General features: G+C 40.1%; 1 protein-coding gene across 1 annotated transcript in view; it reads right to left on the reverse strand.

Moving 5' to 3' along the window:
• Positions 1-22,933: 22,933 nt before the first annotated feature.
• Positions 22,934-26,862, reverse strand: part of HCRTR2 (hypocretin receptor 2) — a 130,882-nt gene continuing 126,953 nt past the window's right edge. Inside the window, exons 6-7 of the mRNA XM_043908710.1 lie at positions 26,706-26,827; positions 22,934-23,388 (exon numbers count right to left, since the gene is read on the reverse strand). Of these exons, the coding sequence (XP_043764645.1) occupies positions 23,159-23,388; positions 26,706-26,827 (352 nt within the window). The 3' untranslated portion in view covers positions 22,934-23,158. The remainder of the gene's footprint in view (positions 23,389-26,705; positions 26,828-26,862) is intronic.

Consider the following 26,862-nt stretch of genomic DNA (forward strand, 5'->3'; position numbering starts at 1 on the left):
TTGATTCTTCCAATCCATGAACACGGTATGTTTCTCCATCTGTTTGTGTCCTCTTTGATTTCTTTCATCAGTGTTTTATAGTTTTCTATGTATAGGTCCTTTGTTTCTTTAGGTAGATATACTCCTAAGTATTTTATTCTTTTTGTTGCAATGGTGAATGGTATTGTTTCCTTAATTTCTCTTTCTGTTTTTTCATTGTTAGTATATAGGAATGCAAGGGATTTCTGTGTGTTAATTTTATATCCTGCAACTTTACTATATTCACTGATTAGCTCTAGTAATTTTCTGGTAGAGTCTTTAGGGTTTTCTATATAGAGGATCATGTCATCTGCAAACAGTGAGAGTTTTACTTCTTCTTTTCCTATCTGGATTCCTTTTACTTCTTTTTCTGCTCTGATTGCTGTGGCCAGAACTTCCAACACTATGTTGAATAGTAGTGGTGAGAGTGGGCACCCTTGTCTTGTTCCTGATTTCAGGGGAAATGCCTTCAATTTTTCACCATTGAGGGTGATGCTTGCTGTGGGTTTGTCATATATAGCTTTTATTATGTTGAGGTATGTTCCTTCTATTCCTGCTTTTTGGAGAGTTTTAATCATAAATGAGTGTTGAATTTTGTCAAAGGCTTTCTCTGCATCTATTGAGATAATCATATGGTTTTTATCTTTCAATTTGTTAATGTGGTGTATTACATTGATTGATTTGCGAATATTAAAGAATCCTTGCATTCCTGAGATAAAGCCCACTTGGTCATGGTGTATGATTTTTTTAATATGTTGTTGGATTCTGTTTGCTAGAATTTTGTTAAGGATTTTTGCATCTATGTTCATCAGTGATATTGGCCTGTAGTTTTCTTTTTTTATGGCATCTTTGTCTGGTTTTGGAATTAGGGTGATGGTGGCCTCATAGAATGAGTTTGGAAGCTTACCTTCATCTGCAATTTTCTGGAAGAGTTTGAGTAAGATAGGTGTTAGCTCCTCTCTAAATTTTTGGTAGAATTCAGCTGTGAAGCCATCTGGTCCTGGGCTTTTGTTTGCTGGAAGATTTTTGATGACAGTTTCGATTTCCTTGCTTGTGATGGGTCTGTTAAGATCTTCTATTTCTTCCTGGTTCAGTTTTGGAAAGTTATACTTTTCTAAGAATTTGTCCATTTCATCCAAGTTGTCCATTTTATTGGCATAGAGCTGCTGGTAGTAGTCTCTTATGATCCTTTGTATTTCAGTGTTGTCTGTTGTGATCTCTCCATTTTCATTTCTAATTTTGTTAATTTGGTTTTTCTCTCTTTGTTTCTTAATGAGTCTTGCTAATGGTTTGTCAATTTTGTTTATTTTTTCAAAAAACCAGCTTTTAGCTTTGTTGATTTTTGCTATGGTCTCTTTAGTTTCTATTGCATTTATTTCTGCCCTGATTTTTAAGATTTCTTTCCTTCTGCTAACTCTGGGGTTCTTCATTTCTTCCTTCTCTAATTGCTTTAGGTGTAGAGTTAGGTTATTTATTTGGTTTTTTTCTTGTTTCTTGATGTAAGCCTGTAATGCTATGAACCTTCCCCTTAGCACTGCTTTTACAGTGTCCCATAGGTTTTGGGTTGTTGTGTTTTCATTTTCATTCATTTCTATACATATTTTGAATTCTTTTTTGATTTCTTCTATGATTTGTTGGTTATTCAGAAGCGTGTTATTTAGCCTCCATATGTTTGAAGTTTTAACAATTTTTTTCCTGTAATTGAGATCTAATCTTACTGCACTGTGGTCAGAAAAGATGACTGGAATGATTTCAATTTTTTTGAATTTTCCAAGACCAGATTTATGGCCCAGGATGTGGTCTATTCTGGAGAAGGTTCCGTGTGCACTTGAGAAAAAGGTGAAGTTGATTGTTTTGGGGTGAAATGTCCTATAGATATCAATTAGGTCTAGCTGGTCCATTGTGTCATTTAAGGTTTGTGTTTCCTTGTTAATTTTCTGTTTAGTTGATCTATCCATAGTTGTGAGTGGGGTATTAAAGTCTCCCACTATTATTGTGTTACTATTAATTTCCTCTTTCATACTCGTTAGCGTTTGCCGTACATATTGCAGTGCTCCTATGTTGGGTGCATATATATTTATAATTGTTATATCTTCTTCTTTGATTGATCCTTTGATCATTATGTAGTGTCCTTCTTTGTCTCTTTTCACATCCTTTATTTGAAAGTCTATTTTATCTGATATGAGTATTGCGACTCCTGCTTTCTTTTGGTCTCCGTTTGCATGAAATATTTTTTTCCAGCCCTTCACTTTTAGTCTGTATGTGTCTCTTGTTTTGAGGTGGGTCTCTTGTAGACAGCATATATAGGGGTCTTGTTTTTGTGTCCATTCAGCCAATCTTTGTCTTTTGGTTGGGGCATTCAACCCATTTACATTTAGGGTAATTATTGATAGGTGTGGTCCCGTTGCCATTTACTTTGTTGTTTTGGGTTCACGTTTATACAACCTTTCTGTATTTCCTGTCTAGAGAAGATCCTTTAGCATTTGTTGAAGAGCTGGTTTGGTGGTGCTGAATTCTCTCAGCTTTTGCTTATCTGTAAAGCTTTTGAATTCTCCTTCATATCTGAATGAGATCCTTGCTGGATACAGTAATCTAGGTTGTAGGTTATTCTCTTTCATTACTTTCAGTACGTCCTGCCATTCCCTTCTGGCCTGGAGGGTTTCTATTGATAGATCAGCTGTTATCCTTATGGGAATCCCTTTGTGTGTTATTTGTTGTTTTTCCCTTGCTGCTTTTAATATTTGTTCTTTGTGTTTGATCTTTGTTAATTTGATTAATATGTGTCTTGGGGTGTTTCGCCTTGGGTTTATCCTGTTTGGGACTCTCTGGGTTTCTTGGATTTGGGTGGCTATTTCCTTCCCCATTTTAGGGAAGTTTTCAGCTATTATCTCCTCGAGTATTTTCTCATGGCCTTTCTTTTTGTCTTCTTCTTCTGGAACTCCTATGATTCGAATGTTGGGGCGTTTCACAGTGTCCCAGAGGTCCCTGAGGTTGTCCTCATTTCTTTTGATCCTTTTTTCTTTTTTCCTCTCTGCTTCATTTATTTCCACCATTTTATCTTCTACCTCACTTATCCTATCTTCTGCCTCCGTTATTCTACTCTTGGTTCCCTCCAAAGTGTTTTTGATCTCATTCATTGCATTATTGATTTTTAATTGACTCTTTTTTATTTCTTCTAGGTCTTTATTAAACAGTTCTTGAATCTTTTCAATCTTTGTTTCCAGGCTATTTATCTGTAACTCCATTTTGTTTTCAAGATTTTGGATCATTTTTATTATCATTATTCTAAATTCTTTTTCAGGTAGATTCCCTATCTCCTCCTCTTTTGTTTGACTTGGTGGGCATTTTTCATGTTCCTTTACCTGTTGGGTATTTCTTTGCCTTTTCATCTTGTTTAGATTGCTGTATCTGGAGTGGGCTTTCTGTATTCTGGAGGTCTGTGGTTCCTTTTTATTGTGGAGGATTAACCCAGTGGGTGGGGTTAGACGATTGGCTTGTCAAGATTTCCTGGTTAGGGGAGCTTGCATCAGTGTTCTGGTGCGTGGAACTTGATTTATTCTCCTTGGAGAGCAATGGAGTGCCCAGTAATGAGTTTTGAGATGGGTCTATGTGTTAGGTGTGTCCTTGGGCAGCCTGTATGTTGATGTTCAGGGCTATGTTCCTGCGTTGCTGGAGAATTTGCGTGGTATGTCTTGCTCTAAAACTTATTGGCTCTTGGGTGGTGGTTGGTTTCAGTGTAGGTATGGAGGCTTTTGGACGGTCACTTATTACTTAAAGTTCCATGTAGTCAGGAGTTTTCTGGTGTTCTCAGGTTTTGGGCTTAAGTCTCCTGCCTCTGGATTTCAGTTTTATTCTTCCCGTAGTCTCAGGACTTCTCCAACTATACAGCCCTGATAAGAAAACTTCTAGGTTAATGGCTAAAAGATTCTCCCCCGTTAGGGACACCCAGAGAGGTTCACAGAGTTACATGAAGAAGAGGAGAGGGAGGAGGGAGATAGAGATGAACAGGAGGAGAAAAAGGGGGACTCAAGAGGAGAGAGACAGATCTACACAGCTGTCTGTTCCCAGAGTGTTCTCCGTAGCCCAGTCACCTACAAGGATTCACAGAATTGGATTGGGAAGAGAAGGGGAAAGGAGGAAATAGAGGTGTTCTGAGGTAGAAAACAGAGAGTCAAGATTGGGAGAGAATAATCTTCGGTTTAAAAATAGGGCTTCTCTTTTTTTTTTTTTTGTAAGGTTATAGTGTATTGAAAATGAAAATTAAGGAGTAGTAGAGGAGTACTACAGGACTTTAAAAGAAATAAGAGAAAGAGAAAAATAGAAAATAGAAGAGAAAAAGGAAAGAAAAAAAAAGAAAAAAAAAGAAAGAAAAAGAAAAAAAAAAAAGAAATAAAAAAAAAATTTTTTTTTCCCCCTAATTAAAAAACTGTAAAAGTCTGTGGAAATGAAAGTTAAGGAGTAATGGGGGAGTAATAGGGGATTTTAAAGGAAAATAAAAGAGAAGAAAGAAAAAAGAAAAAAAAATAAAAAAATAAAAAAAATTAAAAAAAAAAAAAAAGAGAAAAAAGTAAAATTATATCTAGGAGTTTCTCTGGAGCTGTTGCGGTCAGTCTGGGTTCGGCTCAGTTTCAGATAGCTCCTCGTTCCAGCTTACACTTCTCGATATCTACAGGCCCCTCCGGTGTAGTCAGCGTTTCCTAGAGGGATTTTAATCTGTTGCACCAGTCCCTTCTGAAGCGGTTCCCTTTGTTTATTTGGCTTCTGTTTGCCGGTCTCTTCAGAGCCTCATTTCCGCCCTGACACAGGCGGGCGGAGGTGGACTCTTATTCAGGTAGCTAGTTCCGTCGCTCTGCGGGGCAGGGAGGGGCTTGCGCTGTGGGGACAGGCTTGCGCCGCGGGGATGGGCTGGGGCTGCCGGGAGGGGCTGACGCTGCTTTCTCCGTCTGTGCTGCTCACGCTCCCGGCTGTTCTATATGGAGCGCGCTCCGCGCTGCGCGAGGTTCCAGCCCTCAGGTGTTCCACAAAAGCGCGGAAGGAAAAGCTGCGCCTGCTCTCTGTGCCTTCCCCGTCAGAGCGGTCCAGGCAGCCAGGGGCTTGGTGGGCGCACTCTACCCAGGTGTGGCGCGCCCCCTCCCTTCCGCGGACCCAGTCTCAGCTTCCGCTGGCGCCAGTCGGGCGCGTGCGCCTTCCGCCCTCCGCGTCCCCAGCCCCAGTCCCCGCCCGCGCCGGTCGGGTGCCTGCGCCCTGTGTCTCGCCGCGACCTTCCCCTCCCCCCTGCCTCCTGCCTCCGGCGGGGCTGGGCCTGTCCGCAGCCTGCGAGCTCCTCTCTGGACCCTCACGGTCTCTTTGTTCTGCGAACGGCTGGCAGTGTGTTCGGGCCGGTTAATTTACTCTCTCTCTTTTGGTCTCCCACAGTTCAAGTTGGCAACTCACAGAAGTTCCCTCCGATTGTCCTCAGGGCACTCGGGCCCGGACCCTACCCCAAGCAATGCCGCCTAAGAGCTCCCGGGACGGATCTCCGTCCTTAGCTCTTTTGTCTCACTTTTTATCTTTTATATTTTGTCCTACCTCCTTTCGAAGACAATGGGCTGCTTTTCTGGGCGCCTGATGACCTCAGCTAGCGATCCGAAGTTGTTTTGCGAAGTTTGCTCTGCGTTCAGTTATTCTTTTGATGAATTTGTAGGAGAGAAAGTGGTCTCCCCGTCCTACTCCTCCGCCATCTTGGCTCCTCCCTCTCTTTTTCAATATTTTTTAATGAATAATGTCATTTCAGTTTTAACTCTATTCTAAGTTGATTATTTACTGAGCCACCAGTGTCTTAACTGATTGTCCTTGCAGAGCAAGGGGACCACCAGCCCCTGTACAGAGCGGGCGGTGGTCCCGATGAGGGCAGAGTCCCGACTGTAGACTAGAGAGATGTCGGCAGTGTTTGGACACAGGAGGCAGCCTGTGCCGGTGTGTGCTGGAGGTCACTGGCTGGGCATGAGTGACTCAGAGGACAGCTCACAGTGTGAAACCCCACCTACCTTTGCCTCCCTGATCACCGTATTTCAGAAGAAGTGTGAGAAGGAGGGGAGGACAATTTCACAAATGCGTTTAAAGCACCACTGCTATTGATACAGCCTTATTTCTGTAAAAATGGGTGGTGACTGGGGTTTATTATAAATAGAAATAGACATAAACGTGATCTCTCCCTTCAAATCTTCACCTGGATATTTAAATCTAATGTTTATTTTCCAGTCCCATTGCCACCACTTTGGATGAGATCCAATCATTATTCTTCAGGATCAATAGATGCATAGAAACTGACCTGAGAATTAAACTTAGCAATGTGCGGCTCTCAAATTCTCCAGCTACAGACTGTTCATATACTCTGAAGAACCTAAGTCTAATCATATCACTCCTTGAGATAGAATTCCCAAACTGTTCTTTACATAACACGCTTCCAATTTCCTTGAATATTACCAAAAGCTTTTATTATCCACACTTTCCCACCCATTTAATACCGTTTCCTGCTGTGAGCTCCCATTTCCCTTCATTTAGATCATGTGCAGTTCTCTGGAGGATTCACGCTGCTCCATGACTACGCCATTGTGGATTTTTCTCTTTTGCTCAGAATGCCTTCCTCAGCTCTGCCTTCCAACAACAGTGGAGCCTTTCCTTCCAAAGCCTCCTTTCCCTGGAGAAAGCCAATGTTTTCTCCTAATATCTAATACCTAGAAAGCAATTTTTAAACTTGATTTATATTCTTTCTTCCAGAAGGTGTAGCTTCCTGGGTAGGGACTGAATCCTTTTCATCTCTATATCCTTAGAACAGCGTTCGTTGCTGTTGTTGTTAGTCACTCAGTCGTGTCTGACTCTTTGCAACCCCATGGACTACAGCAGACCAGACTTCCCTGTCCTTCACTATCTCCTGGAGTTTGCTCAAACTCATGTCCATTGAGTCAATGACGCCATCCAACCATCTCATCCTATGTGGCCCCCTTCTCCTCCTGCCCTCAATCTTTCCCAGCATCAGGGTCTTTACCAAAGAGTCAGGTCTTCACATTAGAACAATGTTTAGGTAAGTGATAAGCACAATATTTTTCTTCTTCCTGAAGGATGTCTCATATTGCTGCTAACATTTTTCAGAGATAAAGTACAAGGTTGGACAGGGGTTATTCATCTACTGATTTAGTAGATGAAGGTTTATTTAATTTTTTTAAATTTAAAATTTATTTGGCCACACTGAGTCTTAGTTATGGTTTGCAAACTCTTAGTTGTGGCTTGAGGGATATAGTTCCCTGACCAGGGATGAACCTGGGCCTCCTGCATTGGAAGCACAGAGTCTTAACCACTGGACCCCTGAGGAAGTCCCTCAGTGAAGATTTATGGAGTGCCTGCATCTTGTGAGGGTCTGCTCGGCCCAGTGTCTGGCACACAAATCTTATGAATACAACCCAATTCCTGACTTCATATAGCTTATGTGCTAACAGGGAAGAAAATTCCTAAATTAAAGACCCAAATCTGCAATTTGTTTTATCTATCAATCTATCTACCTATCCACGGGCACATACACACAATGGAATAAAAGAATACAGCTCCACCTGAGGATAATATAATGGTGTATTTAATTTTAACTGAAGGGGAAAAAAAGCCTACATATCCTACAGAAAATTCTCTGAAGATACTGTTTCTTGTCATAGGATTTGATATATGAAGGACATATATGAGTTCTCTAAGTTTTAATTATCTTCTAATTATCTCCAATCAGTTTCTAAAGGGCCGTTTGGGAGTATATTTATACCTAAGTCCAAATTAACATCATCGGGAGGTGGCAGAATGAGTTTTGCTTTGGCTTGTAACTTTTTTGTGATCAAATATTGCTGGTTAAAAAGTCATATCTAGGAAAATACTCAGAGGTCTTGATAAAAGGGCCGTTTGGAAGTATATTTATACCTAAGTCCAAATTAACATCATTGGGAGGTGGCAGAATGAGTTTTGCTTTGGCTTGTAACTTGTTTGTGATCAAATATTGCTGGCTAAAAAGTCATATCTAGGAAAATATTCAGAGGTCTTGATAAGAGTCTGGAATGCTGCTATGTTAACTGGAAATTAACAGAGTCATATACTTCACCTCTCAGGAAAATGGGATTGTGTTGACATTTCTGCAAAGAAGAAGCCCAACAAAGACAATGATTTGAATGAAATGCTGCTTATTCCAGGTGAGAAGTCCACAGACAACTAGCAATCTCAAGACATAATGGACCCAAGACAAAAACAGACATTTGACCCCCAAAGCCCCAGGTAACATGCTGTATCAGAATAACTGAGTCTCACTCAACTAATACAGGGTATCCAGGTGGTGTCACGGAGCTGTCTTTTTAGCAAGAATCTCAGAGGATGCTGAAGCAAAGGTGGATTGATAGTTCCTGTTGTGAAAGCCTGGCCACACTGATTATATTTTAGAAACAAAATATAATCAAATATCACAGCCATTTAAAAATATCCCAGTCCATCATTTACAGAAAATCAAACTTCTTTACATAGCACTAACTGGATACACTCTCCAAGACCACCTGGTTGAAAAATGAACACCAACAGACCTGGATGAGGTGTCTTGCTGTTTGGATAAGCAGGCTTTCTACCAGCTGATATCTTAGGGCAGGGGCACCAAATTGTGCTACTTTTGGTTGGTGGTCTTGTTGAGGCATAACTATACAAAAAATGATGTTTCTTTAAAGTTCTGTATTTAAAGCCTCTTTAGATGGTAGTAGTTGGAAGCTGTTTCAGTGATCTATTCTGGATACGCTTAGTAGCAACGTGATTTTGCCACATGTATTTAAAACACTGGCTTTTATTCTGTGCTCTGTAACAGGGAAAGGACCCTTTATTCTAGTAGATGTAGATGTTGTATTAAACCAAGATTTTCAAATATTTAAAGGAGGGGGCATAACTCATTACTGTGTCATTGCATTGGAAAATCTTCTGAGGGGACCATCTAACAGACCTTGACTCTTGAGAAAATATTTATTTAAGCATTAGTAGAGATGGGAATACCAGACCACCTGACCAGCCTCTTGAGAAACCTGTATGCAGGTCAGGAAGCAACAGTTAGAACTGGACATGGACCAACAGACTGGTTCCAAATAGGAAAAGGAATACATCAAGGATGTATATTGTCACCCTGCTTATTTAAATTATATGCAGAGTACATCATAAGACACAGTGTGCTGGAAGAAGCACAAGCTGAAATCAAGATTGCCGGGAGAAATATCAATAACCTCAGATATGCAGATGACACCACCCTTATGGCAGAAAGGGAAGATGAACTAAAAAGCCTCTTGATGAAAGTGAAAGAGGAGAGTGAAAAAGTTGGCTTAAAGCTTAACATTCAGAAAACTAAGACCATGGCATCTGGTCCCATCACCTCATGGGAAATAGACTGGGAGACAGTGGAAACAGTGTCAGACTTTAATTTTTGGGGCTCCAAAATCACCGCAGATGGTGACTGCAGCCATGAAATTAAAAGATGCTTACTCCTTGGAAGGAAAGTTATGACCAACCTAGATAGCACATTAAAAAGCAGAGACATTACTTTGCCAACAAAGGTCCGTCTGGTCAAGGCTATGGTTTTTCCAGTGGCCATGTATGGATGTGAGAGTTGGACTGTGAAGAAAGCTGAGAGCCGAAAAATTGATGCTTTTGAACTGTGGTGTTGGAGAAGACTCTTGAGAGTCCCTTGGACTGCAAGGAGATTCAACCAGTCCATCCTAAAGGAGATCAGTCCTGGTTGTTCATTGGAAGGACTGATGCTGAAGCTGAAACTCCAGTATTTTGGTCACCTCATGGGAAGAGTTGACTCATTGAAAAAGACCCTGAAGCTGGGAGGGATTAGGGGGCAGGAGGAGAAGGGGGCAACAGAGGATGAGATGGCTGGATGGCATCACCGACTCGATGGGCATGAATTTGGGTAAACTCTGGGAGTTGGTGATGGACAGGGAGGCCTGGCATGCTGTGATTCATGGGGTTGGGTCGCAAAGAGTCGGACATGACTGAGTGACTGAACTGAACTGAACTGAACTGAACTGAGAAGGCTTACCCTCAGGCTTTGATGGGGTAGGGAGAAGGTTTTGGTTTCTGAACAAGTTGCAATAATGGTTGCTTTCAACTTGCCTGTAAGTCGTTAATGAGTGATAAGCATGAACAAAACTCCCATGAGACTACCAGAATGCTGTTAACTTTGGAACCACAGATTTGTGTGAATGGAATGAGGAAAGGATTTTGTCTCTTTCCGTCTTCTGATTTCCTCGATCCAGTTATGTGTAAAACAAGTCATCATAAAGGCACTGTTTAGGGGCAAGAATGTAAGGAAGAGATGGCCCCCTTCAACAACAGGAGAAGAACAACCAGGAGGCATAGCTGACGCGAAATATTCAGATTCTCTTGGTAAAACAAAAGCAAAATGGACAGAATAAAACAAGGTCTATAGATGCTTCTTCATAATAATTCATCCTAAAGACCTAATATTTTCACAGGAGGAAAGTAGGGTTTGAGGATTAGCAAATGCAAAGGAAGATGTATAATTTGTAAAGAGAAAGGTACAGTTTTCAACTAAAAGCATTTAAATGAATTCATTCTATTCTTAAAAGATAAAACATTGGACAGAGTGTGTGGAGAATATTTCCCTGAGAATGGGAAACAATGCAACATGATTAGCTTTACAATTAGATGAAGGGCATGTTGCTGCCTCGTCATGATGAGGAAGACAGTAAGGCAAGTTCCAGTATGAAGACAGCACAGTGGAAGGAAGGAAGTGCAGGATTTAGAAAGCAAAATGTCCCGGCTCCAGATGCATTTGTAAGGGATAACCTACTATTTACTATTTTTAAAAGATGAATAAATAAAGAATATACTCATAGCTAGCCCAGGAGAAAATGAGATAACCCACTCCTGCCCTCAAACACACAATGAAAAGCGAAGATTGGACAATGAGAACAAAGAATTAGAGAGAATTTGCAAGATCAAGTTAAGCAAATTTATATGGTCTTAATAAGCATTTCTAAATAATTGAATTATCTATGGAACAGCTTCTGACGCAGGAGGAAAAACCATAAGGGCTTGTGATGGCAGAGACAGGGTAAGGAAGGTGATGTGACTAACACCAAGGCTGATTTTCCACCTGGAGACGGGCATCTCTAAGCCAAAGAGGAGCGACTGCCTAGCTACCAAACTCAGTGACTTTTACTCCTTGCCCAACTCATTTATTCTCAAGTCATAGGTCAGTAGGCTCTCTGTGCTATGAAAACTGTCATGAACTTCATCAGGGAAAAAAGTTTTTTTTTTTTTTAAGTAAATAATGTATCCTAACAGGGAATGCTCCTACACTATCAGGGGGAATGTTTAGTGCAGCCACTATGGGAAACAGTATGGAGGGTCCTCAGAAAACTAAAAATAGAACCACCACATGATGCAGTAATCCCACTCCTGGACAGATATACAGAAAAACTATAACTTAAAAAGATACACACATCCCTATGCTCATAGCAACATTATTCACAATAGCTAAGACATGGCAACAACCTTAATGTTCGTTGATAGATGAATGGATAAGGAGGGTGTGGCCTGTATGTATCTGCCTTGTGTGTGTGGTTACTTTGTTGTATCTGACTCTCTGTGACCCCATGGACTGTAGCCCTCCAGGCTCCTCTGTCCATGGAAATTTCTGGGCGAACACTGGGTTGGGTTACCATTCTCACTCCAGGGGATCTTCCCAAACTAGGGATTGAACCTTGTCTTCTGGACCCCTGCACTGGCAGGTGGATTCTTTACCACTGCACGTGCGGGAGAAACACCAGTAACCTCAGGGGTGCAGACGACACCACCCTTAGGGCAGAAAGCGAAGAGGAACTAAAGAGCCTCCTGATGAAAGTGAAAGAGGAGAGTGAAAGAGTTGGCTTAAAACTCAGCATTCAGGAAACTAAGAGCATGGCATTCGGTCCCATCACTTCATGGCAAATAGATGGGGAAACAATGGAAACAGTGAGAGACTTTATTTTTTGAATCTCCAAAATCACTGCAGATGGTGACTGTAGCCTTGAAATTAAAAGATGCTTACTCCTTGGAAGAAAAGTTATGACCAACCTAGACAGCATATTAAAAAGCAGAGACATTACATTGCCGAGAAATTTCCATCTATTCAAAGCTATGGTTTTTCCAGTAGTCATGTATGGATGTGAGAGTTGAACTATAAAGAAAGCTGAGCACCAAAGAATTGATGCTTTTAAACTGGTGTTGGAGAAGACCCTTGAGAGTCCCTTGGACTGCAAGGAGATCCAACCAGTCCACCTTAAAGGAAATCAGTCCTGAATATTCATTGGAAGGACTGATGCTGAAGCTGAAAGTCCAATACTTTGGCCACCTGATGTGAAGAACTGACTCATTTGGAAAGCCCCTGATGCTGGGAAAGATTGAATGCAGGAGAAGAAGGGGACGACAGAGGATGAGGTGGTTGGATGGCATCACCGAATCAATGTACATGAATTTGAGTAAACTCTGGGAGTTGGTGATGGACAGGGAAGCCTGGTGTGTTGCAGTCTATGGGGTTGCAAAGAGTTGGGCACGACTGAGCGACTGAAGTGAATTGATACACACACACACACACACACACACACGACTGTGCGCGTGTGCACTCACACACACACACACACACACACACAATGGAATATTACTCAGCCTCAAAAAAGAATGAAACATCATTTACAGCAGCACTGATGGGCCTGGAGATGATCACACTAAGTAAGTCAGACAGAGAAGGATTAACACCATATAATACCAGTTACATGGGGAATCTAAAATCTGGCACAAATGAATGCATCCTGGACAGACTCAGAGCTATAGAGAACAGACTTGTGGTTACCAAACTGGTGGAGAGAGGAAGGATTGAGAGTTTTGGATTAGCAGATGCCAGCTATACATATTATATAGGCTAGATAAACAACAAGATCCTACTGTATAGCACAGGGGGTTATGTTAAGTATTATAGGATAAACCATAATGGAAAAGAATGTGAAAAAGAATATACACACACACACACATATATATATATATATGTATGTATATGTATAATGGAATTACTTTGCTATACACTAGAAACTAACGCAACACTATAAATCAGCTATATTCAATAAAAATAAATACATAAAAAGCTTGGATTTTCTAGCAAAAAAAAAATTAAATAAAATTTCCTAATGAGTACAGTACCACTTGGGTGTCTTGGTTTACTCTGGTTGGGGAAGAAGTTAAGTCCAGGTTGGGACAGACTAGAATAAAATAAAAGGGTAAAGAATCCAGTCATCTCTCTGGGGTTGAGAAGGGAAGCTGTGGCGGGAACATAAGTGTGAGAGGAAATAGATAAGCAACTGTTGACTCAGAATACGATGAAAGTCTTGCATTTCTGCAAAATACCTCTTGTCCCAGGAGATGATAAAGTACAAGGTAGAGCCTGTGATCTGCACTTGTGGGGCTGTGTGGGCTTGTTGAGGAAGGTAAGTGGACTCAAGGCTTTCACATTAAGGAGAACAAGAAATGTGAAGCTGGATTCCTGGGTGCATCATCCGCACAGATCCAAGTGATGATGTGCATGAGTGAACGGAAGGGAGACTGAAAGGCAGACAAGTCAGCAGTGGGGGGAGGTCCACAGTGGTGAGCCTCTCCATGGGGCCAGCTTTCACTTACGGATAGAAGAGCAGTCATTTGGGCTTGGAGTGGGGCAAAGGACAGTTTTGGTGCTACTTCTCCCTTGGGTAGTACAAAGAGAATAGAAATCTCTGCTGTCAACCTCCACATATAGTTTAATTTTGGTAAAAAAAAAAAAAATGCATGAGTGATGTAGACTCTGAGAACATAAGGTATTGATTGTTCACCATGAAAAGGGAGTTCCAGGGGGCACATGGAAAGAACTGGGACAAAGTGGGATAAAAGAATGAGCTGGGGAAATAATTTACATGCAATTATTATTATTTCATTAATTCAACAGATATTTATCAGGTGACTTCTTTGTGACAGGCTCCATTCCTTCCAAGAACCAGGAATGTAGTACTAAACAAGAGAGAAAAGGTCTGTGGCATCAAGGACTTTAGATTCTTACTGATTATGTTAGAGAAGATTTACAGTTTACAGATTTCTCCTCTACACTTGTTCCAAATTATTATAACTATATAAGTGCTAGTAAAATAAATCAACAAGCTAATAAATAATAAATAAAAGAAAGGAGAAAATAATGGTCTTACGTAAACTGCTGTCTGGAATAGCAAAACCATAAAACCTGTGTATTTGTAAGCATGAGAAAAACTAGCCACCAGACTGAAAGATAAAAGAGGGAGTAAAGTAGATGAGAAGGAGCTCCCAGGTAGCTCAGAGGTAAAGAATCCACCTGCCAAAGCAGGAGACACAAGAGATGTGGGTTTGATCCCTAGGTCAGGAAGACACACTGGAGAAGGAAATGGCAACCCACTCCCATATTCCTGGGAAATTCCATGGACAGTTGAGCCTGGCAGGCTACAGTCCATGGGGTCTCAAAGTTGGATATGACCTAGTGACTCAAGCATCACCAAGCTAGTTGAAAAGCGAACTCTAAATGGCTGGGATACGAAGCTACTATACTTTGTGAGATACTCTCATACTAGACAACTCAGTGAGATTATCTATTTCTTTACTTAGATATTTATTGATCTATTTCTCTATCCCTCTACCTATCCATCTATCTCTTCATCTATTTATCCATCTACAACTGACCCTTGAACAATATTGAGGGTAGGACACCCTCACTTAGTAGAAAATCTGCGTATAACTTTCTAGGGGATCTTTATCCACAACTGAAGAATCTACCATTAAAAAATCTTAGTATAAGTAGGCCTGTGCAGGTTGAGTCTGTGCTATCCCAGGATCAGTTGTGTGTATATGAGATATACCCACATGCCTGTGTGCTCGGTGGCTCATGGGGCGCTGTTTCCTACTCCAGGGCTCTGCCCAGCTGAGCGGTTGAGCCCTCATCTCTTGTGTCTGCTGTTTCAGCAGGTGGATTCCTTACAACTAGTGCGACCCATGAAGCCCCACAATATATACATATGTGTATATAAAGGGCTGGGTTTCCCTGATAGCTCAATGGTAAAAAAAAAACCCACCTGCACTGCAGGAGCAAGGAGATATAAGAAAGCCTTCCTCGGTGATCAATGCAAAGAAATAGAGGAAAACAACAGACTGGGAAAGACTAGAGATCTCTTCAAGAAAATCAGAGATACCAAGGGAGCATTTCATGCAAAGATGGGCACAATAAAGGACAGAAATGGTACAAACCTAACCGAAGCAGAAGATATGAAGAAAGGGTGGGAGGAATACACAGAAGAACTATACAAAAGAGATCTTAATGACACAGATAACTACAATGGTGTGATCATTCACCTAGAGCAAAAAATCCTGGAATGTGAAGTCAACTGGGCCGTAGGAAGCATCACTACAAATAAAGCTAGTGGAGGTGATGGAATTCCAGCTGAGCTATTTCAAATCCTAAAAGATGATGCTGTGAAAGTGCTGCACTCAACATGCCGGCAAATTTGGAAAACTCATCAGTGGCCACAGGACTGGAAAAGGTCACTTTTCATTCCAATCCCAAAGAAAGGTAATGCTAAAGAATGTTCAAAATGCTGCACAATTGCACTCATCTCACACACTAGGAACATAATGCTCAAAAATCTCCAAGTGAGGCTTCAACAACAGTATGTGAACTGAAAACTTCCAGACGTTCAAGCTAGATTTAGAAAAGGCAGAGGAACCGGAGATTAAATTGCCAACATCCATTGGATCATCACAAAAAGCAAGAGTACCAGAAAAACATCTGCTTATTGACTACACCAAAGCCTTTGGCTGGGTGGATCACAAAAAATTGTGGAAAATTCTTAAAGAGATGGGAATACCAGACCACCTGACCTGCCTCTTGAGAAATCTGCATACAGGTCAGGAAGCAACAGAACCAGACACAAAACCAAGGACTGGTTCCAAATAGGGAATGCAGCACGTCAAGGCTGTATATTGTCACCCTGCTTATCTAACTTACATGCAGAGTACACCATGCAAAATTCTGGGCTGGGTGAAGCACGGAATCAAGATTGCCGGGAGAAATATCAATAACCTCAGATATGCAGATGACACCATTCTTATGGCAGAAAGGAAAGAGGAACTAAAGAGCCTCCTGATGAAAGTGAAAGAAGAGAGTGAAAAAGCTGCCTTAAAACTCAACATTCAAAAAACAAAGATCATGGAATCCGGTCCCATCACTTCATGGCATATAGAAGGGGAAACAATGGAAACAGTGACAGATTTTATTTTTATGGGCTCCAAGATCACTGCAGATAGTGACTGCAGCCATGAAATTAAAAGATGCTTGCTCTTTGGAAGAAAAGCTATGACCAACCTAGACAGCATATTAAAAAGCAGAGACATTACCCTACCAACAAAGGTTCATCTAGTCAAAACCATGGTTTTTCCAGTAGTCATGTATGGATGTGAGAGTTGGACTAAGAAAGCTGAGCGCCGAATAATTGATGCTTGTGAACAGTGGTGTTGGAGAAGGTTCTTGAGAGCCCCTTGGACTGCAAGGAGATCAAACCAGTCCATCCTAAAGGAAATCAATCCTGAATATTCATTGGAAGAACTGATGCTGAAGCTGAAGCTCCAATATTTTGGCCACCTGTTAAGAAGGACTGATTCATTGGAAAAGACCCTGACGCTGGGCAAGATTGAGGTCAGGAAGAGAAGGGAATGACAGAGGATGAGATGGTTGGATGGCGTCACCTACTTGATGGACATGAGTTTGAGCAAGCTCTGGGAGTTGGTGATGGACAGGGAAGCCTGGCGTGTTGCAGTCCGTGGGGTTGCAATGAGTCGGACACAACTGAGTGACTGAACTGAAAGGGCTTCCCTTTATATTTGAAATCACAAAGTCATCATTTCCTCTAAGTCAAAACAATATCTGCTAAGTCACTCAGTTATACATATTCATTCATGCATGCATGTATAATGAGAGTATTCTTAAATGACCATTTCTCCATTCCTTAATGGGTATCGTGCATGACTGAGGCTGAGCTTTGTAAACAAGTTCCAGTCTGTTCACTTTAACTGCATAAGGACAGCTTTCAGATCTGCGCCCCCTTGAGAGGGAGCAGCACTTCTTTCTGAAGATGCTCTTGTTGTCACATCTGCAATAAATGAGTGTTGGGTTGCTGTAGTCTGCTACAAATCTCCCAACCTCATAAACATTTTATTTGTACCATTCTTCCTTTTAGATTTAACATATTATCTCAAACCTTGTGCAATTAGTTAGACCGTGATTACTTAAAAACAACCACGCTTTTTGTTAGCTTTAAATTGAGTTTTTTGTTATTGTTGTTTAGCATTTTACTTTTCTGCTCTTGCACAGGGACCAGGTTGATGAAAAGTAATGGAATAGATGCTTTGTTTCCAAAGGTGGTACCAGCCGCACCTGCACATCCTAGTGACCTGCTATTGCCTTGGCATGAGGGTCTCAACACTGGGGTCCTTTCTAAGTTGAGGCAGTGAGCTTAGCTGGGGCTTTAGTACGTAGCAGACACAGATCCAGAAGACCACAGGAACATGCAGATATTGAAGACAAAATTGGGGTTTTGAGGGAATATAAAATTGCAAATATTTGGATATAGCAATGTAAGTTTTCTTTCCCTTTTTTCTTGAGCTCTGCTTCATTTGTTCACAAATGAGTCACTTACCCCTGGTTCACCTCAAGTGATAATCCAAGAAGAGAATCATACTTACTTATCTATTGGCTGGGGTTGGGCTGGAGAAGGCCAGGGACTCTGCAGGGCAAGGCAGGCGGCGGGCGTGGGGCTGGGGGATGGGCTGTGTGTGTGTGTGTGTGCATGTGTGTGTATGTGTGTGTCTTCCCTGCTAGGTTGGGGGTGGGCCTGGGGGCTGGACAGCAACTGGAGAGGGAAACGGTCGTGTCAGAAGGGCAAGGTCCAAGAAGAGCTTTGAGATCTGTTCTCTGTGACTTCCATTCCTGGCCACTGGCCCCAATGAAAGTGAGGAAGTGAAGCTGGGTGAGCTCGCTTCTGGTTCCGGGAGGAGGTCTGGCCAATCCCCTAGTCTGTCCTGGTGGATCACTCAAAGCAGAAACCCTCATCGCTGCCCAACAATTGGTCTCTCCTGGGATTCCACCCTGAATTTCACTTTATGTTTAGAAACTGCCCCACCTTCAAATCTCCTTTCTCTAGAAGGAGCCAAGCAATGACCTTCCCTAGTTACTTTGGCATCATTTTGATCAAAGTTAGAATCAACAGTGCTGAACAGAAATGAATTTTTAAATTAAAATGCTTGACAGTTGATTCTGTCATTTATCAGAATGGAAAGCAGGAAATACTCATTTTAAAATTTATCGGTGAACTTAAACTAGCCTTAAAAGTTTTAGATACAGTGAGCAAGAGAAAAATTGCTTATTTATGTAAATGCCAAATGTACTAGTCTAAGAACAAATTGAAAATCACAAGGTCATCATTTCCTCTAAGTCAAAAAAAGATTTAATCTCTTAACTCAGATAAAAGCTCCAAAATTTAATACTCTATATATGCAATTTTACATAATTTTTATGAAATATTTCTATCTTAATTCTAACCATCTTTATTATAGTACCTGCTCTTAAAAACAGTATTAAAAAGCTTTTATATCATGATTATCTCTGATTATATAAACTTATTGGGAAACATATTTGGGTCATTAAGTACTGCACCAGAGGGCTTAATTCAATCCTTAACTGCAGAGATTTGACAGTAGTTATGAGTGAATATCCAACTTATCTAATGAACAACAACAATATCTTTCATACAATGGAGAGGATGGTGTGAATGTGATTATAGAATTCTTAGTATGGTTTTCACTTAAAAACTACCTAAGCAGCATCATTCATGGTAGTTGGTACACAATCACGTCAGATTGGATAAGAAATTTCTTCATGAAGACACGATGTCAGGCATAAAGAACTTTAAATGTATAAAATAACTATTAAACAAGTGACATGATGTTACACATGTGGCATACAACAACTATAGAAATACATTTCATGAAAAACTTAAAAAGCATTGTAATTCCAAAACTTACAAAGAAATTTTGAGATTATAGAAATACGTGGCAAAGTGGACAGAGTAATTCACTCCCTCTTTAGTTGCAACAGTTCTCTAGAAAACAGGCCCCCTTGAATTTGGGGAGATAAGTGTTTTTCATGCCTTTGCACTTCATTTACTATGTACATAATGTAATAGAGTAGACTTAAATTGACAATATTTTCTGTGTTTACATATATTGTCTCTGAAAAGAAATCTATAATTTTGCTCCATGCCATTTGAAAGCTAATGCACATAAACTAATAGAACTTTTTTCTTTTTTGACTTGTAACTTGTAGGAACTAGAAAAGTCTTCTGTCGTAAAATTAACTGGAATTGCAAAGCTTTCTAAATGTTAATGGCTGCCCAGATTTTTGGAAATGCAATTGATTATTATTATTTATATCAAGTGCAAACACATCTACTATTGCACGAGTATTAAAATAGTAATAGCTCTCCTCACAATTTGTGTCCAAAGTTATCTCTGAAATTTGTCATTCTGATGTTGTCATTCAAGTTTTTATGCATTCAGATTACATCTTATAAGCATATTTTTCTTTATCTTCATGAAAACAATGTACATTGGGAGTGAAGATCAATATTATTATGCCTAACACTTTTGTAATTAATTTATCCATGATTTATAACAGTTATTTAATACCCAAGAAATGTTCCCAGCCTTGGAGAATTTAGAAGCCATCTTCTCCAGAAACTGAAAGTCATCTTTTTGCCAAGAATGAACGAATTTGAATATCAATATTGTCATAAGCTTGTAGAAATTCAGAAATGATAAAGTTCAAATGGATCCTATATGAGGTAAAACTATTATCATTCTTATTGATAACAAAATTTCAGTAACATTAATGACATTTTAAATTCAATCTTTGAAATATGGCAAAGCAAGAGAGATACATATTCTACGTGCAGCATCAAATAGTCCCAACATACTCCTTTCGGAAATCTCATTTGTCTTATGAATAGCACATAATGGGGTAAGTAGTTGACCCTTTTTTCCATAAGATTGGCAGGTTTGGGGAATGCCTGTTTCTTTCCTCTTTGTTCTATTAAGGTCAGTACTAAATCCAGACCTCTTAGGAGGATTCCTGCATCAACTAGTTGGCAGAAGTGTGCATGGGCTGATAGCCCTTTCCCACCATTTCTTATAAGGACTGGCGTGTGTTTATTTGTTCTTTCCTTTCAGGCAATGCTCATTCTTGGAAAATGTCTGCTTCAACAAATTTAGGCTTTTGTAAGGGTAAATATAACTGGAGATTTGAAAGTTTTAGTTAGAAACTCAGATCATCCAGGTAGCCATAAATCACACAAGGGCCTTAGAACCTGTCTTCTCTCCACACTGCTCTGGTCACGCAGGGGCAAGTATTTCACGACCCATTATCTCTTTGACTGAGATGATGCTGAGTGGTTTTCAACATTGGTACTCGCCTCTTCTTTCTGACTTCCAATCAGGTTGACAGTGGTGATGATGATGGTCCCTATTGTAGATACCTGGGGAGTAAAATACTTTATTTCACATGGGTTAGTGTACAGGTGCTAGATGCTAGCGTCTGGAGCAGAAATCACCTGTGGGGCTTGTGAGCACATAGATTCCTGAGCACCACCCTCAAAGTTTCTGAGCTAGGACAGGGTGAAAATTTGCACAGCTAATGAGTTCTCAGGTGGCGCTGACAATGATGGTTCACGAAACACATTTTGAGAATCGCTGACTTAGAGCAAAGGAATTCTGACTTTTGAGTCCATCCTTCACACCATTACACAACGCACCTCTCTGAGCCTCTCTGTCTCTTGAGCTGTGGGTCTTGCTTTCTTGCCATCTCTCTTCTTAAATGACAATGAACTAGATATGTTAGGATCTGAACGTTTAGCTCTTACTCTGTGATACTACTTAGCTATTAAGGCATATTATCAATATTATTTGGCATTATCCTCAAACTAAAGTGCTAGTTTCCATCTCAATATGAAAATCACAATTCTCTTTTCACACAGCATAAATAAGAAAAAAAGTTCTCAGATATACAAAGAGGAGAGAGGAGAATTACAAAATTTGCTTTCATTGATATCTTTCTGATAACTAGCAATATAATCTCAATAAACTTTGTTCAAGGGTAGTTTTTGCTTTGAGTAGTAAAAAACACACAGTACTAAGACATGGAAACCATTTGCGGATAATTTGGTTATATTCTCTCTGAAAGCGATGAGTTGAAAAAAAGTAACAAAAAAACAACATAATTTTTAAGGTCTATGAAAATCTTTCTTAAATATTCTCCTTAATTTTTGTTTTAATAAAATAAGAATGCCTGCTACTATACTTTAAGAAGAGCAACTACCCATGAACATCTCTTTTACTTTTGATTTAATTTTAAAGTGACTATTTTAATCAGAATAATTTTGCAGAGAAGCAAATTGAAAATATCCAGTGCTTTGAACCCCAGATCTTCCATTTGCACAAAATATACTACACTCCTGTTCCTTTGTGTGTGAATTAAGAGCAAAACCCTGCGTTCTCCTAGCTACCTGGCTCTCAGCCACAGGTGTGGATAGAATTCACTGACATCAAGAGTCACTCTAATTAAACAGAAATAAAAAATTGCAACCTTCTTGACCATGTCAGGGTGAGGACTGCCATCACTGGTTACTTCCTACTCTGAATCTGAATCATCTCCCTGCATCCTCTACCAACAAGTTCCCTGCAGTGGACTGGAGCTCTCTCAAAGGCCTGATCACATCCATCCTAGCACAGTGGGTACCTTCTGGGAGGTGTTTGATAAATGTTTGTATGCATGCATGCTAAGTTGCTTTAGTCAGATCCAACTCTGTGACCCTGTGGACTGTCACATGTAATTCTGTCCTCTGTCCATGTAATTCTCCAGCAAGAATACTGGAGTGAGTTGCCAAATCCTTCTCCAGGGTTCTGCCCAAACCAGGGATTGAACCCACATCTCCTGCAGCTCCTTCATTTCAGGAGGAATTTTTTTTTTTTTTAACTGCTGAGCCACTGGAGAAGACCTGATAAATGTTTATAAAATGTAAATAAATACAAATAATTACCATCAACTCCATGACATTAACCTGTCCAATATGGGACTCAGAGTGATTTGGTATATACTACTACTTTTCTTTGTAAATTGCATTCTTAACTTCTTCTAGTAAGACCAATTATCTCATTTTTACTGGTTAGAAGAATGTGATTATGTTGTATCTTATTCTTCAATGTTAAAATCTTTCCCTAGAGACGGAAATTGCAAATTTATAGTACTCCAAAATTTTTGTATGAATACAGAGCCTTCCTGGCTATTCATTAAAATGAGAAATACTAGGCATGGTAAGATTACAAACCCAAGAAAACTGTGTAACTGAGTTATACAATTAATGGAAAATAAAGTTGAATAGCCTATATATTTAGTTTTGAAATATACATTTTGAGTTATCTAATATAATATGCTATTTTGTATATAAATATACTCTCAGATATCACATCATAATGACACTTCTCTTTAGTAATTTTTTAAAGCTATAAAGTCAACTAACATATCTCTTGCTAATCCAGAGCTAGTAACTGCTACTTCTTTTAGCAACCAAAAGAAAATCAAAGGATAAGTTTGGGAAACTTTTACCCACCAATTTGAAGGTAGATTCAAATAACAATTAGCATTGGAAATCTTCACACGTTTAATAGACAATAATCCTAGTACATGAAGTTAAAAGTGAAACAGCCTGAAAATAAATCCAGTGAAAGGTTCGACTTCTAACATATTTCAATCAAAAGTTGAGAAATGATTTGAAACTGCCTTTATTTCCAAAGAGCAAGAGATCATTTTCCCTTAAAAAAAGAAAAGCGGGGAGCGGTCCACACAGTAGTTCTGGCTTCAGATCAGTAGCATAACAAAGTTTCTGTGTACAGAGGTTTAAAAAAAGAAGAGTGGTCCCCGGCCATCCTCCTCCTGGCCGTCAGCCTCCTACCAGCTCTGGAGGGGCCCGGCGCCGTTGGCCGCTGGGAGCGCGCTGATGCTCCTGAGCACCACCTGCTCGGACAGTTTCGACACGTTATCAAAGTTGCTGATCTGCGTGGTCAGAGACTTGCGGCTTTCGGTGCTCGTCCGCCCCCTGGCCAGCCGGTCCTCCTGGCGGTGATGAACCCCAAGGCAACAGCAAGAAAACGCGGCTTTAAATTCCTCTCGAAACTTTCCTGGATGATCGCAGAGAATGAAAGGAGAAAAGAATTTTGCAGTCAGTATGTTTTAACCAATCTCGGATAGGGTACAAATGAGTGACTTCCTGGAGCCAAATCTACACGCGGGTGCAACATTTTATATTGGTGAGGGAAAGATAGAAAAAGGAAATTTCTTTATCGGAAGCTTTGTGCAATCTTTGCTAAAAAATCATGTATTTTTAAATTGAAGTATCTTTGATTTACAATATGTACAGCACAGGCATTCAGTTACAATTTTTCAGATTCCCTTATATGTTGTTAGAAAATGACTGAGTATAGTTCCCTGTGCTATACAGTAGGTCCTTGTTGTTTATTTTTATGTTTGAAAGTGAGAGTGTTAGTCGCCCAGTCATGTCTGACTCTTTGCGATCCCATGAACTGTAGCCCACCAGGCTCCTCTGTCCATGTAATTCTCCAGGCAAGAATACTGGAGTGGGTAGCCTTGCCCTTCTCCAGGGGATCTTCCCAACCCAGGGATTAAAACTGGGTCTCCTGCAATGTAGGAAGATTCTTTACTGTCTGAGCCACAAGGGAAGACCTTATTATTTATATATATATATAAACATATACATTTATATAATATTTATTATATACAATATATTATAAAATATAAATATATTATAATAATTATATTAAATATTTAAACATATACATTTATATATATATACATACACACATATATATGTTTATATGTAGTAGTGTGTATATTTTCATCCCAAACTTCTAATTTATCCCTCCCACCTCCCCTCACTTTTCCCTTTGGTAACCATAGCTTTGTTTTCTGTGTCTATGGATCTATTACTTTTTGGAAATATATTCATTTGTATATTTTTTTAAGATTCCACATGTAATTGATATGATGATATTTGTCTTTCTCTGTCTGACTTAGTATAATTTCTAGGTCCATTCACGTTGCTGCAAATATACATATATTCAGTGGAATATTAGTCATAATAAAGAATGAATGCTTAGTACATTGTTGAAGTGATGAGACATTTCCATAAAATAGACTGTTTTATATGCTCAATGTTTGAAGTTTGTTTAATGTTTTTATAGGCACACTACATATATTTGTGAATGTGGGCTATTTTTTACAAGATTACTATAGTACAATTGAGCACCAGCAGAAGGGTGCCCAGAGATATTTAATAATTCCAAAACTGATGAAATCTATGCTGTACATGGCCAAAAGTTTGCAGAAATCACTCCTACATTGTACTGTGAAGAAATTGTTCTACTGACACAATCAGTTCAACAAAATATCTAGAAAAGTACCTTAAACTATCTAGAAAGTTTCTTTTTGTGATCTGTGTGAAAGAAAGTGAAGTGAAGTCGCTCAGTCGTGTCTGACTCTTCGAGACCCCATGGACTTTAGCCTGCCAGGCTCCTCTGTCCATGGGATTTTCCAGGCAAGAGTACTGGAGTGGGTTACCATTTCCTTCTCCAGTGGATCTTCCCAACCCAGGGATGGAACCCGGGTCTCCTGCATTGTAGGCAGACGCTTTACTGTTTGAGCCACCGGGAAAGTCCTGTAATCTGCGTAAGGCAGAACAACAACAACAACAAAAATGAATGAAAAATAAAAACCCCTAGAAGTTTTTCCTTATCTTTAAATTATTGATGTCACACTGAAGAAGGATAACCATGAAACAGTGACCTTTTAAGTCTCTAAGTGTAAATGACAGCATTGGAAATCACCGTTTCTTGTCTCTGAGCTTCGATTACCCACCTGGGTTATTGAATGATTACAATCAGTGCCCAGTGACCTTCTTGCGTCACTCTTGACCCCATCATGGCACTTTGACTTGGTTCGCTGGCTTCTACTTCAGACACCTCTCTCTTATGCTCTAGTAGACTTCCCCTTCTTAATGCAAGCTCAGGGCTTTAGGCCCTCCTAAGCCCAGGGGTTCCTTTTAAGTCCTGGCTCTACACGCCCCTCCTCCTTTCAAACAGCACGTGAGCAGCGGGCTCTGGGTATCCCAGTCTGAATTAGCCTTGATTTTGGAGTCTGGGGTTGAGTGAGCAGAGGGAGGCTCGATAAGGGTGAAATGAATACAAAACACCCTTCACATATACACCATCTGATTCACTCAAAGATGAAATAAAGCAGAGGTATAGAAGGCGCATGCGTGCTCCCTTGCTCTGTGGTGTCTGACTCTTTGTGACCCCATGGACTGTACCCTCCAGGCTCCTCTGTCCATGGAATTTCTCAGGCAAGAATACTGGAGCTGGAACGGGGTGCCATTCCCTTCTGGGAACTCTGGGGAATCCCCCGACCCAGGGATCGAACCCATATTTCCTGCATTGGCAGGCAGACCCTTTACCACTGTGCCTCTGGACAGACATACACAGGGTACATGACATGACTGAAAAAATTTATTTAAAAAAAGCCTGAGTGTCTTTTGAGGGGGACCTTGCTGGTGGCTCTCAATGCAGGGGGCATCGGTCCAATCCCTGGTCAGGCCCCTAAGATCCTGTATGTCACATGGTGAGGCCAAACAAACAAACAAATACAATTTTTAAAAGTGACTATACCATTAAAAAGTATTTAGGGAGGGGGGATCAGGATGGGGAATACATGTAAATCCATGGCTGATTCATGTCAATGTATGACAAAACCCACTACAATATTGTAAAGTAATTAGCCTCCAACTAATAAAAACAAATGAAAAAAAAAAGTATTTAGTTAAATGACTTTTATAATTATATTGATTCCATAAACAGAGATGGGTGGAATCAGTTGCAGATAAATGTGAGTGTGGTCTGTTTAGTTCAGTGTTATTTAGGAGGAATATAATTTTTTGGGTCGGTGAGAAATCTTGAGATAAGCCCAAGAGATATTAATTACCCACAAGAGAAATGTAGATACAGAGAAATACATACAAATACAAAGGTTCCAACTCCATCTCAATTAGGCTATAAATATTGGCAAAGGAAATGATATAAGCAAGGCTGTTTTATTTTTGGATAAAATGATTTCACATCTTTGTAAATCATAAGTTTAATATATGACAAGCAAGATTATTATCCAGTTCTCACAATTTCACTCTCCTATTTCAACTTTTCTTCTAAATTTAATGGAAAAAGTTACTTAGACAACTTTCTCTGATTGTTAGGTAATAAGTATTTCTTCTCATAAGGGAAAAAAGCTAAAGACCAGTCAGATCAGCGAGAAAAATTCTTATTATGTTGCAACTAAGCTCTTCCTACAGTTCAAGAGTGTTGACACCTTCTGGTCATCCATCCCTTGCCCTGGGCTGTAGTTTGTAGAGAAGTAACAGGTGAAGACTCACCACTGAGAAAATTATAAATGATTGGGTTCGCAGCACTGTTGGCATATACGAGCCAGTGTGAAAATGTAAACCAGGCGTACACAGTTTCCCTGTCTTCCGTGTGGGCGAACATCCCAAACACTCTGTAGGGAAAGAAATGGTAGGAGGACATCAGTGG

The sequence above is a fragment of the Cervus elaphus genome, chromosome 7 (assembly GCF_910594005.1).
Source record: "Cervus elaphus chromosome 7, mCerEla1.1, whole genome shotgun sequence".
Lineage (NCBI taxonomy): Eukaryota > Metazoa > Chordata > Mammalia > Artiodactyla > Cervidae > Cervus > Cervus elaphus.